Below are 13993 nucleotides of genomic sequence, written 5' to 3' on the forward strand. Positions count from 1 at the left end.
ATTGAAGCTTTATGATGCGAGTGAAATATTAAAACTCTTTATGGCTGAATATAACGGTTGCTATTTCTGGAAGTTAACTTACAATATCCTGTACAGTTCTATCATTCTTGTCCTCTTAAGAGTAAGAGTCCGAACAATGTTTGCATGCACAGCATCACTTTGTAATGATCGACTCTCACTCGCTCATATCAGTTGTATTTGAGAGGTTTGAGTAAAAATAACTTTTAATTTTACCATGCATAAGTTGAAACTTAGACCATATTCTAAGCAATATACAGGTGAGTTAAAACGTTCATAACTGGCAATGCAGATGGAAGTACTGCAATCCAAACTTCACGTTCGGGAACCAATAAATAGAATTGAAAAGCACACTCCTCCACGAATCGCCTGTTCTTCAAGTAAGCCGACCCATGAGTCACGTCCCAACTGTTCATTTAACCTCCGACCCGCTCCGCCTTCCATAGCTGGAGGGCGAGAGCGTGACCACACTGGAGTCTCCCAGCGGTTCAACGATTGACAATCTTTTCCCATCGATCCGCGTAATATCGAGTCATGCGTCTAAAGAGGTAGAAACGGTATGAAGTAATATTGGAAATCAGAAGACCACGCGGCCGCAGTACGAGGTCTGCTGCCGAGCAGCAGCGGAGTAACATAATCCCTTCTGAGAGCTCTGTTGCTGCTGTGACTCATCGCTCGCTGCTAAATATATTTTACATACTTACTCACACACACTCTCGCATGGACAAACACACGCACACACACATGCTTAGGCAGAATGTGAGTCATTCCCCCATCGAAGTGTGGCTCATTTGTCAGGCTGCTGTGAACAGAAATAGGAAAGAGGGGGGAAAAAAAATCTGTCTCCTTCTCTTAACCCTTCCTTACTGTATCGTACAGTTCCATTTATTATTCGCATGGGGGACTAAAGACAAGTAGAGAGCAGAGACACCGGGAGATGCGACAGGACTGTAGCCGATGTAGGACATTGTGAGCCTTTGTTTAAGAGAGGATGACGAACGACAACATGAAAAGGAAATCCGTGAGCATGGGTTTTGAGAGACACTGTGGACTATTGTGTCGCTCTCTCTCTCTTTCTCACACATGGCCGCGGACAGCTGTTGTGGACACCGCTGTTGGTCTCTAAATTTAGCTCAGCTGACAGGATATGAAGACCCACACACACACACTGTTTTTTCTCCTCCACTTAGGAGGATTTTGCACTGATTCCATGGAGACTTATCCTAACCCGAACCAAAAAAAACAAAGTCTTTACCCTAAAAATGTCATGGTTTGGCCCCAAATGGGACGCGAGTCCCCAGATTTATGACTTCAGCTCCGCGCAATGTCAGTAACACAAAACCCTTCGTTCTGCAAACCCTTCGTGAGCACACACTCCAACTCATCTTATCACAAACATCATCTATAAGACATTCACACACACACCAGCTGCTATGTGCATTTGGTCAGGGTGTGTGTGTGTGTGTGTGTGTTAAGCCTACACACGAGTGAATTATCTTCCGGAGTTACAGGGATTTGAGTTGTTACTATCCCACCCCCGGCACCCATTAACATTTAGCCTCCCACAGTGCAGCAGCAGAGGATGGGAGATTTCCAAGAATCGATGCTTTGGAGAGAACGAGAGCAAGAGACAGAGAGCGATGAGGGTACGTGAATTAAACAGAGAGGTAAAAAAGCGGATTTGATGCCTCTAATATTTCCAGGAAACCTAGTTCAACTCCAAGCCCCCCCCCCCCTAGAAATATCTGGTGGAATCATCTGCATAATTCCAGCAAAGATCAAGCGAGGCTTAAACGTTTACATGCTATGTCAATAATCACCATGTGTGAGGTTACCAAAACATTACGCAGCACATTGCTCAGCAAAAAGGCTTCCTGGAGGCCGTTCAAGTGACGCTGGCAGACGTTTTGAGACAAGAACATCCACAGTTTGATTCCCCGGCTCAGGGGAAATCTGGCTTTTGGAAATGACAGAAACGCGCCGTCTTAGTCCACTCAACTGTTACAGTGGAGCTGCTAATAGTGACTGAAAATATCAATGGAGAAAGCTTTTTGGTTGTCTTCTGTTTTTCATCCACAGTTCTGCTCATTCACATCTAAAAGCTGTGAGCTTCACTGAAACTGTTGGTCTCCACGCTGCCCTGCTCGTAGTCTTCCAGCAGGTGTAACTGAAGCTGTTGAACTTCTGACCACGAGCTCCTTTCACGTCTCGAACTTACTTACATGCGCGAGTTACATGCATGTTCAAAAAAGCATGTTTCATCTCTTTTGGTATGTATTTGGTATGTAAAGAAACTACTGGTGGAAGTTTTGTGTTAAAAATCAGATTCGAGCATTAACAACTCGCCCACGGCCCCGGAGTTCCAGGGCGTCCCACAGGGTTTAGTACTTGGTTTTCCTCCGATTCCTCCTCTACCGCTTCCCCTCAGAGATTCATACGCCGATGATTACATATCCACTAAATCCATCACCACTAAAACTCCCTCCAAAACTGCCTCACTGAAGGTTAATCATGGATGCGAGCCAACTTTCTAAAACCGGACTGGTTCAAATCTGAGACCATCATCAGTGGGCCTCAAGTTCTCACCAAAACCACCTACAACTTCTGCCTCATCATTAGAGACGTGTGTGTGTGTGTGTGTGTGTGTGTGTGTGTGTGTGTGTGTGTGTGTGTGTGTGTCACTCACCATGGGAAATAGTTGATCCGTACCCTGTTCTTGTAAATCACAATGCCGGCGGACATCACCCCGAGAAGAATCTCTGTGTTGCTCTGGTCCTGAACAGAGGAGAACAGGGTGTGTGTGAAGGAGTGTGTGTGTGTGTGTGTGTGTGTGTGTTTGTAATGAAGTGGAGCTGAACAGAGACACAACAGGAGTACGACATATTAAAAGAGCGGCTTCCTCACTGCTGCAAAACAAGGAGCAGCTGACGAAAACAGACTCAAACTAAGAGTGGAGGTTAATGAGACACTGAGGAAAAACCCACACAGACGGAAATCCCAATCTGTGTGGGACAAGAACAGAGTTCAGGTCTAGAGTCCGATAGACTTCGGTCCTAATTGATTATCCAATTAAGAAATGTAATCCTGTATGTGCAATGTGATACTGATGATGACAGAGTGCTGACACACGTTTGTCTTGTGCTGCTTTATATAAACGACAAAAGTGATGATGCTAAAGTTTAGAATCAATAACCATAAAAAGCCAAACCTGGAAAACCAGCCTGGAGACAGTTAACCATCTCGGATTGACTTCATTTTCATGATGGTTTCTAGCTGGTGACTCCAGGAATGTTTTACATATTTATTTCTTAATGAATCAATCAATTAAGTTTATATTAAGCCTAAGGTTTATAAAATAAGAAATGTGATAGAAAATAGAAAATATTATATAGAAAGCATAGCTTCTCCCCAACCAAATGATGCAAAGCAGCTTTTATTGTCGCAGAGTAGATTATCGGTAAAAATTGAGATTCATGTGATGTTTTTCCACACGACTATCCAACAGAAAACTTCCTACGAAAGAAATCTAGATGGTGACTTGGCTGCACTGCTACTATCTGTTGCCACTTCAGTGAGAGCTGAATGCCAATGTGTGGCATTTCCGCAGGGTGTGGGCATCAACATCAACTGTACACACTGCAGCTCCTCCAACCTGTTCTCCGTCCTCCTCGGCTGCCGAGGGAACGAACACGGCTCTGAATCAACCGCGTTGTGACGGCGCGGTGCAGGACTGGGATTATTCTGATATAACTTCTGATACCACCGGTTGTATGAGGTTAGGGATTACATTATCTTGTACCTCTTAGGGAGAAGAAGGAAAGAAAAAGGCCAGCGTGAGATCACAGACACACGGACACGTCTAACAGGTCGCGTCTATAAAAAAAAAAACTACGAGGCACGAGACCATACGGCAACACAAGAGACTCAAAACGTACACACAGCAACGCACCAAAAACAGACTGGAGCGTAAACAAGAATAACACCTTACTTACCCTTGCATAGTGCAGCTCTATCCCGTAGAGCTCCAGCGAGCGTGCTGTGTTCAGATAATTAAACTCTGACTGGGCAGGAGATAGACCGCTGAGAGCGAGAGAGGAAGGGACAGGTACAAAGACAGATGGGGACGGGAGGTTGTGTGTCGGAGCAAAGGGAGTGATGATGACAGGGCGGGAAGAAGAAAGAGTGTGTGTGTGTGTGTGTGTGTGTGTGTGTGGGGGGTAGAGAGGCATATGGAGAAGAAAGAGAGGACGAGAAGGGCATAAAAAGGAACAAAAGAAATGGCCGATCAGAGACATGAAAGTAACAGCAGGGAAAAGGTCACATAAACTGTGGCATATATATAGTTTACTGCAACACAATATACACTATCATACAACAATTTATTGAACATTGAACTGAATACAAAACAGTGTAGTTTTCTACTGATACTCAAAATAATCCCTGAGTGGTTGACATTGCGATTAAAAAAAAAAAAAAAAGATATATTGTGCAGCCTTTATCTGGACATAGAGTAATCTCTTCAAGGCCTGGAATCCAATTCATTTTTGAGTGATTTTCCTGCCACGTGCACGGCTGAATGCGTCAGTTCCTGTGAGTCTTTACATGCATCTGAATGTGTGTGTGTGTGTGTGTGTGTGTGTGTGTGTGTGTGGGATCACCGGTGCGCTCGTGCATACCTGTGCTGCTGGTGGTGTTTGGCGACCTCTTTGTGGAAGTCTTGCGGAGGGTTGGGCATGAAGCAGAATTCCGACAGATAGCCCGCTGTATGCTCCGTCTCGCTGTAGTCCCCCAGCTCAGCTGCAGAGGGAAGAGATCCAGTTAATGTCAACACGGCGTCGAAAAAGGAGGAACCCACGCACGCAGCTAACGAGACGACAACCAGGACGATGGAGAGGGTCTGCACGTGATGTGCACGGGTACGCGTTCCTTTAGGAAAATCGCTGTGACACTACACTGCAACGTGGAATTCAAAAACATATACCGGTAGAGCTAAACACATGTAGCATTCTCTGTCCTTGATCTGAAAGCTTACTTGTGGCAGATGTGCAAAAATATATTTTAATTGCGAATATGGCCTATTAAAGAAAACCACAATCATCTTCATTGACAAACATCTCCCAGATATGAACATTTGTATGCTTTAGCCGATTATTAAAAACAACTCACACCAAACCTTTCATTTAAATTGACTCTTGTTAACTGACCGTGATTGATCTCACACTTTTCAATCTGTCTGCCATCTTATTTACTTTATCAACATGCGTTTACACAGGAAGACAAAGGAACAATCACAATCACAATGGTGACTTTTCACACCTCATCTACAAAATGACAAACCTCTTTTATTATGTATTCTGCAACTCCGTTATTTTTGAGCGTGCTGTTGTGCACACGCGTTTGTCATACGATCTTAAAGAACATGTTGAAAACTAAATGGCAAGTATGGATCTTTTTTTCCTTTGTCTTTCCGAATTAATGCATTTCATAAAGCAGATGGCCAGAGGTAATTACACGTGGCTCAAAATAACAAAAGACAAGCAGCATCAAAAACACAGCTGTTTTCACTCAAAGATGGAGAAAGAAGTGATCGTTGGAAAAGGCAGAAAGATGAAGAGTGAAATGATTCTTAGATCTCTAAAAGCTTTCAGAGCCCTCAGAGAGAAGGAGCTCAAAGCCAGTAGCTCACTAGCTGGTGGTTAGAGCTCAAAAGCATCAATTTACTCAAGTAGTCCCTGGACTAACCTACTAGCCGGTAGCTTAAACATATTGACCAACCAATCAATTCAAGCTCACCCGCTTATTGATGTGCACACGGCTCCAGGGAGAAATGGATGTACAGTCAATAGCTCACGTTTCAGAACAGTAGGCCAACGTTGGTTTTACTTTATGCTGCAGTTATTACTGTAACAAGGTCCGGTGTTCACACACACATGAAGCTCAAAGGCTAGCCGACAACCTGATCTCTCTTTATATATTCATCTATTGATGTGAAATCCATACGAGCTGGAGCTCAGGCTCCCCTATAATGATGCTATTGACCAACGAGGCACAAACGAGACATTCAACTCGCCATTTGTGATGATGGATTAACATGCATTGTGGGTCATTTAGTCCAAGTGTGTATGCGTGCATGCGTGTGTGTATGCGTGCACGTGCGTGTGTGAGACAGAAACCCTGATTGTATCCAACATCCACCACCGTCAATATGACTACAATAACAAAAGCAACACTAGGCAACTCAATGAAACGCTGCTTTTAATGTAAACGTGTGGTGATGCAACAATATTGTACGTATGAAAAGCTGCGTTACAAAAGCTCACATCTACGCCTTTAAATGAAACAAACAAAATTCTGTTATTACAAGATATTTGAACCAAAATGCCTTATTTCCGAGGAATACTAATCAAGAGTTTATATCTACTGGGTGGGATTTGTGGCGTTTTGAGAATGCAAGCTTTATTGTGGGATTTAGAATGATCTGTGGGCCGAGCTAACCGAATTAGCAGCATAGCAGCTGCTTCGAGCCGTTTTATTTCCCCCCCTAAAGCAAACATTTATCTTCATAATCTGGGCTGGCACCGAGCGGAGAGACAACATGGACCTAGCAACTGAGTGTGCGTGCGTGCGTGCGTGTGTCTGCGTGGGTTAAAAGCAGCGGTGTCATGACGGTGGTGCTAGTCTGGGCCAAATCTCTTCTCTGACCTATATACTGCAGCAGTGCAAATTCCCGACGAAATATGCCAGAGGGGGTGGAGGACAGAAAGAGGGAGAGAGAGCGGAGGGGAGGAGAGAGAGAGAGAGAGAGGAGGGGGGGAGGTTTGTGTGTGATAAGCAGAAAGGGATGAGACGGACTAAACAGATAAAAGAAAGAAACAGACAGAGGGCTAAACAGGCTGCGTGAAAACAATGAGCAGCAGTAAAAGAGAAAGAGCGAGTGACACAGACGGACCAGTGTGTCATTATTCTGATGACAGAGGGGCACAGTCAGCCTTTAACACAAACACTCAATCACAACAGCACATTTCCATTCGCCACTGTACCATATTTGACCAATAAGAAAGGATTTTTTTTTTTTTTTTTTTACTAAACCCCAACTGTAAAAAAACTAAAACCACAATCACATTACATATTTACATCGCCGCAAATGCTTTCAAATATCAGCACACTTGATTTAATTGAATCATAATGGCTTCAGAGCACCAGCAACGAATGCACTGGAGCAACCGCGGCCATTACATTTAACAGAGAGTGTAGCTAAAGAGAGGCCTAATGAATTGCCGCTGCAGAGAGTGGATGTATCCGGGGAGCGCTACTTACATTGAACGGAATAGGACGCCAGCAGAGCGGCTGTGTTGTGTGGACAGTGCAGTCTGGAAAGCACGGGGACAAGAAGTGTTGGATCAGTACAAAAGAGCGATTACTCATCTTTCATAATCGTGGAAATATAAAAAGCAAAGACTGACAAAAACAGGTGTGTGTATTAACTCATATCTCCTCCAGTCATGCAACTCTTGGCAGAATTTAGACCCACTAACTCACTCCACTACAACCAATGCTAATGCAAGGATAATAAATCTATAACAGCAACTCTTTACAGACATTTAAAACACAAGTGAAGACTCACCTTCCAGTTACTATATCCTGCTTGATCTGAAGATAATATTGGTACCTGAGGAGAGACAACACAGCGCATTAAGAAAAGACACCGGTGCACCGTTACCTCTGTTTAAATTGTGTACAATATTACGTAAAGACAAGCATGCTGGTCAGATTTTAACAGTGACACTTTCTGATGGAAAAGCCTGTTGTGTCAAATGAATGGACCCTTATCAGCCGCGTCGTCGTGTACGCAGCGTGACAAAGCCGTCATGCAGTGCACTTTTTTTTTTTTGTCGTGACTCGAGCGCACAAGATCACCAGTTCGGGCGCGTGAGATCCAAGGCCCACCCGCCCGCCCCGCCCCGGTTCACAGTTACGAGCTGCATAGAAAGTGTTGATAAGGCTGAGCGAGAGAGCGAGGCCACGGCTGAGAGGCTGAAATCAACACCAGGCGGAAAAGGCGATATGGCGCTGCGACGCCTTCCTCTGCATGTTGTTTGTGCAGAGCGCAGTGTTGTCAGACCTTATGTTTGCAGGAGTGTGGGTTGGGAGTCCACATCGCGGCCTTGATGAGGAACACGCTGGTTTCTTATTTTTGGTTAATGAGCCTGTATCATCAGCGAGAGAATGAAGCTCTGGTCCTGGTGATGATTAGATCCCAAAAGCTCTTTTCATGACCATTTCTTATATCATCACCTTGTTTACTTACGTACATTCTATATCTATACAATATGCTCCTTCTTGCATGGTGAGCTTAGGGACATTATGTACCCAATTTGCATCATTATGTGGCACTTAGGACACTAAACTAATCTCAATAAACCTGTTTAATTCAACTCAACAATTAGTATTTTTCTCTACTCTGGCTAATTGAGAGTCGATACGACAGGAAACAAACAGGAAAAAGAACTTCATGCTCATCAAGCTCACCGTTCTCCATAATCGTTATCGTACACTTTATGGACATGATATCGTTTTAATAACCTCGATATCAAAGCATGATAAGATCCGTATCATGACACACCGGTCTGGTGTTGCCAACAGTGAACTATAAAGCATAATCCACAACCACAGGTATCTATGGCTGGACCCCCGTCAACCGCTTGTGTCAAGTATACGTCCTTTTTCTCTTACCGTGTGTATTCTTCCTGAAGTTTACTCGGGTCTGTCACAAAGAATTTGACTCTGAAGCTCAAGCTGTATGGAGAGCCTCCTGGAAAGAATGACAACAAACAGTTGGAGAGGAAAACACAACGCGGCAGATCTGTGAGACGATACAAACTGTAAGTGAAGTGTACACGTTTCTACTGTAAGACTGGACTTATATTTCTTTTTTAAACTGTTACAGGATACAAACAAAGTGTGACTTAATGACTCAAAGCGTAAAATGTGTCCTAGCTCCATGTACCGTAACATAACATAACACCCTGTGGTTATTCCTCAATGAATCAATCACTCAGCACAAAAAAAAAAACAGTTGAAACACAGTTCAACCGTCGCTGGAGGACGACTGCGTTTCTCACTAAGGGCGTCTTTTTAATTCCTCTACACGTTACAACATTCTATTACTCATTATCCAGAAACAGAGCCGAGTTGAAGTGAAGTTTAATAATTGCTCACAGCAGATTCAGAATTCTAAAATCGCAGCGTAGACGGGAGACTCGTGCTTGTGCTGGAGTGTGGCTGTTTAACCTCGAGGCTGGCCGGCACACTACCGCCTCAATCAGCTGGTAAATAGTGAGATTTTCGAAGCAACGACTTGGACTCGAGTGAACTCGCTTTGGCTTCACGACTTTCTGCCGATTCCTGGAAAAGGACCTGGACCTGTTAGTGAAGGTGGATTTCACCTACTTTTTAACTGTTTCCTGACGGGCTTGTTGGGATCGAGCCAGCGCTGTAAAATATTGATAGAGAGACACTTAGAGACACCTTCCATAGCATGGTTACACACCCTAAATTATTCACCACCCACACACACACACACACACACACACACACACACACACACACACACACACACACACACCTGACAGAAGTACTCAAACACAGTTCACGTGGATATAAACACTTCCATATACTATACACACTGACGTGCAGTAAATGTACATTCTAGATAGTTATTGACACACAGTCATGATGACTTTGAATTTTTGATGCTGATCCACATACACAGGTTTAAAATCAATGCATCCACAAAATAGATTACGACAACTTTCAGCTGCCGTGTTTTTACGGCTGGAACATCCTACAACGCGACATGTGCATTCACTCGTAAACACATTCCTATAGAGCAACAACATCCGACTGACCGGCGCATCTAAGGAGTCATCAGCCAAGTGCAGGCCAAAGTAGTCTCTCTCAGTCAGCTCCAGGTGCTTAAAGACAGCATCCAGCAACACCTGGCCATGATCCGACTTCTGCACAGAGGGACAGAAAACACACAATCGATCAAATCCTCGCCTCCTCTGCGACGGTGAAAAGTCACAGTAAAAAACACAGCGAGGACACGTGAATAATACACATGTAAAGAATTTAAATTCTCACATTTCTACAGAAATGTTTCACCAAGATTCTGCCCGCTGAACTTGGTATCAGTAGCTGCAACCAAAATGTGTTCCTAGAACCTGCACCGCGTTTGGTGAAAGCGCTTTTAAAGTTTATGGACTCTCATTTTAAACTAGATAATTTTAAACTAGATCATTTTAAACTAGATCATTTTAAACTAGATCATTTTAAACTAGATCATTTTATAAGCAAAAGATCATATGAGCCCTGAACGTAAATGTGAAAATGATTTAATTTGCCGGCTTGTTTTAAGTCTGTATTCTCTTTTATAAGATTTTAATGTTTTTGTTGTTATCCGTGTATTTTATGAGGTGAAACGTTTACGCTGCTTTCTCTTTAAAAAAAAGAGATTCTATATCTGAATGAAAATATTCTGGTTAAATAAAATAAATCCATGTGAAGCCTTATTTAATATCTTTCTAACCACGTAGGGAGGAACGTGTATAACAAATGAAGTTGATGAGTGGCTTTGGGCTATTGTCGCATATGTATCCGTCTCGCTACATGCTTTGCTCGGTGACCGTGCAACGCCATCTGACATCAAGTTACAAACCCCCCCCCCCCCCCCAAAAAAAACATATAAAAACACTGTTAGCATGAAAATTGTACATTAAAAATGTAGACGAGTGGAGCCGCAATGACTTATAAAGACATTAACATATGGATGCAAATCCATATGTCAGCTGCCACATTCACCAGCTGTCTTAAAGAAACAGTAACATTTGGTGACACGGCTCGTTGGACGAGCGTCTGATCGTAACATATCGTCTTACGTCCACACAGAAACACTGGAGATGCAATGATTTTTTTTCACGGATTCAAACAGGAATACGGGAGTTGAATGAAGTGAAGATTCATCGTTAAATCCTCACAGCTCGACTTTAAATCACTGGAAACTGATCCGTAAACACAGACATGAGAGGCCGTGGGCCACTGTTTGATGAAAACTGCCACGAGGATTAGAAAGCAGCAGATACAGAAGAGTCGGACGTTTAGCAAGTAGGAAACACTTGGCTCCGAGAAAAATAAAAAAGCAAAAAGCACTGTGATGAAAGAGTGAAGACGGAACAGTGAAACCACCGTCTGTCTGCGGGCATAAAAGAGAGACATGAAGAAGAGGAACATGTAGGGCGAGAGGCTGAGAGCTCGGCGAGGTAATTAAAGTAAATCGATGAACATGTGCTTCAACGCGGCGAAGTCAACTCTTTAAGTTCTGCTTTCAAAGGTTTCGGACAAGAAGTGCTCAGGTCCGTGCTTTAGGTTGTTCACTTAATTTATGCAATAATAATAATACATCTTACACTATAATGAATGACTACCCTTTAATGGAATCAGTAGGCTTCAAACCAACCGAGGTTGTAAAGAGAAAGAAAAAGGAAATTTGGATGAAAGGCCGAAAGAGGGCGAGGAATCATTTAGGAGACGGATCATTAATATCACATCGTTTCAGGAGAGAGAAGGAAGGACGAGAGGATAAACTGTGGAACCACAAGTGGAGCAGAAACTCACACCTGATCCTGCCCGCCACTTTGAGAGGGGGGGGGGGGGGGGGGGGGGGGGGGTGTTAGTGTGTAACTCCATCAGAGCTCCCATGGGACGACACACACACACACACAGTTACTGCTCTCGTCCACCTCTTCCCTTTACCCTGGTGACACACTTGTACAGCCCAGCATGTGTGAGTAAAGTGTGTGTGTGTGTACGGAATGATAGTTGACATGTTGACATAGCAGCCCTCTAGGATCACCGGCAGTCTTTTAGCACTCTGCTTGTGTGTGTGTGTGTGTGTGTGTGTGTGTGTGTGTGTGTGTGTGTGTGTGTGTGTGTGTGTGTGTGTGTGTGTGTGTGTGTGTGTGTGTGTGTGTGCGCTAGCAATCAGCTGCTGTCAAAGTCTTAGTTTGACAGAAAGTCAAGAGTGACTCAACCCTGATATCCTCTGTGCTCCCCCCCCCCCTTCTTGCTCACTTCCCTACAGCTTTCCAATAACTATGTTTGAATGATTATAATTGGAAAGATTTCATACTTCTGTATTTTGGAAGTGTTAGAAGGAATTTGACTAAATCTGATGAAAGGGACAAACAGACTCACTGCCCTCTCTTTTAAAATGGTGTCAAAACCAACCAAGCTGTTCAATTGGGATTACCTTTGTAAATAAGCAGTTTGTAGAATAAATGAGGAAGGAAAATAAACATGAAAGCCTCTAATATGATGTTTCCCCGTGTAAAGCTATGCATAGACGTGTGTGTGTGTCCACTGCTTCTCCTTTGTATGAAGCAGCTTTTCAAGTTGAATGTGGGAGCCCTCTGTGCACTTCTTATACTGTGCTCCCAGGAAACCCATCGCCACTCTGTGCGTCTGTTTATGTACGTGTGTGCGTGCGTGCGTGCGTGCGTGCGTGCGTGCGTGCGTGCGTGTGTTAGTTAGTGTGTGTTAGCCTCTTCTGGTATTCTTAAAGCATGCCAGCCAAGTGTGCGATCGGCGCCAGTGGAGGAGCAAACAGCAATCCATTGTTAAAACTCAACATGCACACAGGGGGGCATGTCCACACACACACACACTTTCATTCTTTCTCTGAACTACACTGTGGATGGTTCACGGGCTATCACACTCAAAGATGGAAAGAGTAACTGAACACAGACCGAAGGAGAAACCAACAAAGAAAAAGAGAGAGAGAGAGAACAGACGACTGAGATGGTAAGAGGAAGACAGAGAGTCATAGAGACACAGAGAGAGAGAGAAAGAAGAGAGAAAGGGAGTGATTGACGATGCGTTTGTGCGACACAAACGCTCTTTGTGTCGATCTTCATCAGTCCAGCAGCACCACTGACTGAAATAGTGTCTGTGTGCCTGAGAGAGAGGAGAGAGGAGAGAGAAGAGAGAAGGAGGAGAGAGCGATGCTCTGATAAGTTGTTCACCCTGAGGGTTTATCTAAAGTGTTAGAGGGGAAAAGAGTCTCAAACATCAATCACACTGGAGGGACCTGAGATCCAAAGTGGTGCTTGAGGGAAAAATCACAGTGTTTCCTTCCACTGGAAACAGCTGAATGTGCTGCATGTACGTGCTCCTGTGAAGCAATGATGGAAATGCAGGAATGCGTGAGGCGGCTTGTTCAGACAGGAAGAGATCTCTGTGAAGGAGGAGTCATTCACACATCTCTCTCTCTCTCTGCTTTTTAGTCAGTGATTCCTGATCATTTTACGTTGTGAACAACACATCTGTGTTGAAATCAGCAGGAGGAGAGCCGGTGACGTCGGCAGCACCGGAGCTAACCGCTAACGTACAGAGGTTCCATTCAGTTCCATTACGACGTGTTCAGGCTCTGTGCAGTAAGAAGGCTTATTATTGTACAAAAAGTAAATGACAGCGTCATCATGTAATCTTGCAAAATGTAGTTTATGGCAGGACACTTGAATAAATACAGCTGTTTGAGGATGTTTTCACAACAATATAAAATAGATATCACCACAGACGTGATGTTAAAAAGAGACCTTAACCTTTGATCACCAAAATCTCATAAGTTCATCTTCAGGTCCAGGTGGACGTTTTTGTGTCAAATGTGAAGAGATTCCCTCAATGTGTTCCTGAGATACCACGCTCACAAGAATGGACCGAATGCAAGTACGTATTGACAGACGTATGTCTTAGGGATTACAGAGGAAATAACTTGAGTAGAGCTCATTCAGCATATTCCACCTGAACTACTACCTATTTCTGGAGAGAGAGAGAGAGAGAGAGAGAGAGAGAGAGAGAGAGAGAGAGAGAGAGAGAGAGAGAGAGAGAGAGAGAGAGAGAGAGAGAGAGAGAGAGAGAT

At 43.8% G+C, this 13993-nt stretch overlaps 1 protein-coding gene across 3 annotated transcripts in view; it reads right to left on the reverse strand.

Moving 5' to 3' along the window:
* The window catches only part of ptpn4a (protein tyrosine phosphatase non-receptor type 4a), a 55931-nt gene that overhangs the window by 17674 nt on the left and 24264 nt on the right, over positions 1 to 13993 (reverse strand). For all 3 annotated transcript variants that reach the window (XM_079170159.1, XM_079170158.1, XM_079170157.1), the window contains 8 exons: positions 9927 to 10034; positions 9469 to 9511; positions 8752 to 8830; positions 7643 to 7687; positions 7336 to 7388; positions 4695 to 4815; positions 4011 to 4098; positions 2705 to 2793 (listed from right to left, as the gene is read on the reverse strand). In XM_079170159.1, coding sequence (XP_079026285.1) covers positions 2705 to 2793; positions 4011 to 4098; positions 4695 to 4815; positions 7336 to 7388; positions 7643 to 7687; positions 8752 to 8830; positions 9469 to 9511; positions 9927 to 10034 — 626 coding nt within the window. The remainder of the gene's footprint in view (positions 1 to 2704; positions 2794 to 4010; positions 4099 to 4694; positions 4816 to 7335; positions 7389 to 7642; positions 7688 to 8751; positions 8831 to 9468; positions 9512 to 9926; positions 10035 to 13993) is intronic.

Source organism: Pholis gunnellus (genome assembly GCF_910591455.1).
Source record: "Pholis gunnellus genome assembly, chromosome: 12".
NCBI classification, from domain to species: Eukaryota; Metazoa; Chordata; class Actinopteri; order Perciformes; family Pholidae; genus Pholis; species Pholis gunnellus.